Consider the following 2,020-nt stretch of genomic DNA (forward strand, 5'->3'; position numbering starts at 1 on the left):
ACTGGTTTCAGTTCTGTTCTACATGTAGCTGAGCTGCTGCTGGCCCCGCCCCCTTCAGGAAGTAGACCCTCCCCGCCTGTGATTAACAGATGAATAAGTGTGTGAGAACAGGACTTCTATCTTCTAACTTTCTCTCTGAGGATCATTTCACATGAAAATATCAGCACAGATTGCTAGCTGGTCGTGGCAGGAAACATCTCTCAACCCACGAGATGACCGTGCACTCATCCGTTCCTGTGTCAGCAATCATCCTCAGACCTCCAAGGACCTTAAAATGAGTGGGCACTGTCGGGAAATGTGACTTATGTTATCATTACATTTGTCCAAATAAATGTACCTGTAGTGGTACCAGGCATGAAACTGAACAAGTAATTGAAGAAAACAAGGGTGGTCTAATATTTTTTTCCATGACTGTATATACAATGAGTTATATTTAGAAAGTCTTACCCAGACGATGCAACAAATCAAAGTCTTTGTTACGGGCATGTTTCCCTGCTGGAAAAATGAAGACATAAGTGAAAAAACATCTGAGTTGAGTGAGTAAACTTTTTATATTCTGAGGATGCCAACATCTTGAAGGTTGATGTCAGAACTGCAGTGATTTGGTGAATATCAAGAAAACCATGGAACATGGACATCAGCTCTGAAATTAAACTCTTACGAGCTATTTTTGTTGTTACCATCATATTTGTCTGAACAAATATACTTTCAGTTGTACCAGGCATGAAACTGAACAAGTAATTGAAGAAAACAAGGGTGGTCTAATATTTTTTTCCATGACTGTATATAAAATGAGTTATATTTAGAAAGTCTTACTCAGAAGTGGCGAATCAGAGTCTTTGTCACTGGCACGTCTCTCTGCAGGAGAAATGAAGACATAAGTGGAAAAACATCAGAGTTTAGTGAGTAAACTTCTATATTCTGAGGATGCCAACATCTTGAAGGTTCCATATTGTTCCACTTCTTCAGCAAATTAATGAAAGTCCACAATGTGTCTCCCAGTGTTTCAGCTCCAAACACCACAAACATGGCTGATTTCTCCATGACTGGTTTCAGTTCTGTTCTACATGTAGCTGAGCTGCTGCTGGCCCCGCCCCCTTCAGGAAGTAGACCCTCCCCGTCTGTGAGTAACAGATGAATGAGTGTGTGTGAGAACAGGACTTCTATCTTCTAACTTTCTCTCTGAGGATCATTTCACATGGAACTATCAGCACAGCCAAGCCATGGTTTTTATCTCCAGTGTTTGATGGGACACATGTTAGAATCACATATTTTGTATTCATGTTTTGATAATCTCTTATTATTATCTTAATCTCTTATTATTATCTTAAGGCATAATCAACATAACATAAACAATTGCAGCATGAGAAAACATAGGTAGAAACAGGATTTGGTGGTTTGTGTATATTTCTCTGTCACAAGCAGGTATCTGCAGGAGGGAGAAACTGATGGTGCTCAATAGTTGGATGCTGAGTGGCAAGTTTCTGCATCCATGAGATGGTGGAAGAAGGCCCAAGGACACAGAGGAGCCAATCAGCTCGCTGCAACACATTCTGTGCACATTCTCATGTAATCGTATAAGTACACTGGATCAGGGAGAGGTAGTCAGTCAGACTTTGTGCCCTGACATTAACTTTGTTGGTGCTCAGGTGAGAAGTTTGATCCAGAGCTCTGTATGCTTATTCAACTCTCTGATAAATAAATACATTGAGTGTGACCTTAAATATCTTCTCCTACTGCTTCATTAAACGAATGCGCAGGAGCTATCTCACACACAGTTTAATTTCTGGCAGATTGAGATTCAGCTCCAACACACGTTATAAAATGAGCAGCCTAACGAACCGGATGGAGGCTGCAGGTATAAACTTACTGTTGGATGCACATTTCAGCCGTCTTTGTCTTTCCTTCTACTATCTGTGTGTTACAGTTTTCTTCACTACGAGAAACAACAACAACCTGCACACTGAAAATATCGACTTTGTTGAGGATCTGGCTCATGCATTAAAGCAGCACTGCGAGT

The 2,020-nt window shown here is 40.7% G+C and overlaps 1 protein-coding gene across 4 annotated transcripts in view; it reads right to left on the reverse strand.

The window, feature by feature from the left end:
* Nucleotides 1-6: 6 nt before the first annotated feature.
* Nucleotides 7-2,020, reverse strand: part of LOC103375746 (V-set domain-containing T-cell activation inhibitor 1-like) — a 6,722-nt gene continuing 4,708 nt past the window's right edge. Inside the window, exons 2-3 of one of the 4 annotated variants that reach the window (XM_008306066.1) lie at nt 817-861; nt 7-492 (exon numbers count right to left, since the gene is read on the reverse strand). In XM_008306066.1, the coding sequence (XP_008304288.1) occupies nt 434-492; nt 817-861 (104 nt within the window). In that variant the 3' untranslated portion in view covers nt 7-433. Of the gene's footprint in view, nt 496-816; nt 862-2,020 lie in introns of all 4 variants that reach the window. The other 3 variants (XM_008306063.1, XM_008306067.1, XM_008306065.1) reach the window with 3 other exon arrangements.

Source organism: Stegastes partitus, unplaced genomic scaffold (assembly GCF_000690725.1).
Source record: "Stegastes partitus isolate 25-593 unplaced genomic scaffold, Stegastes_partitus-1.0.2 Scaffold2844, whole genome shotgun sequence".
Classification (NCBI taxonomy): domain Eukaryota; kingdom Metazoa; phylum Chordata; class Actinopteri; family Pomacentridae; genus Stegastes; species Stegastes partitus.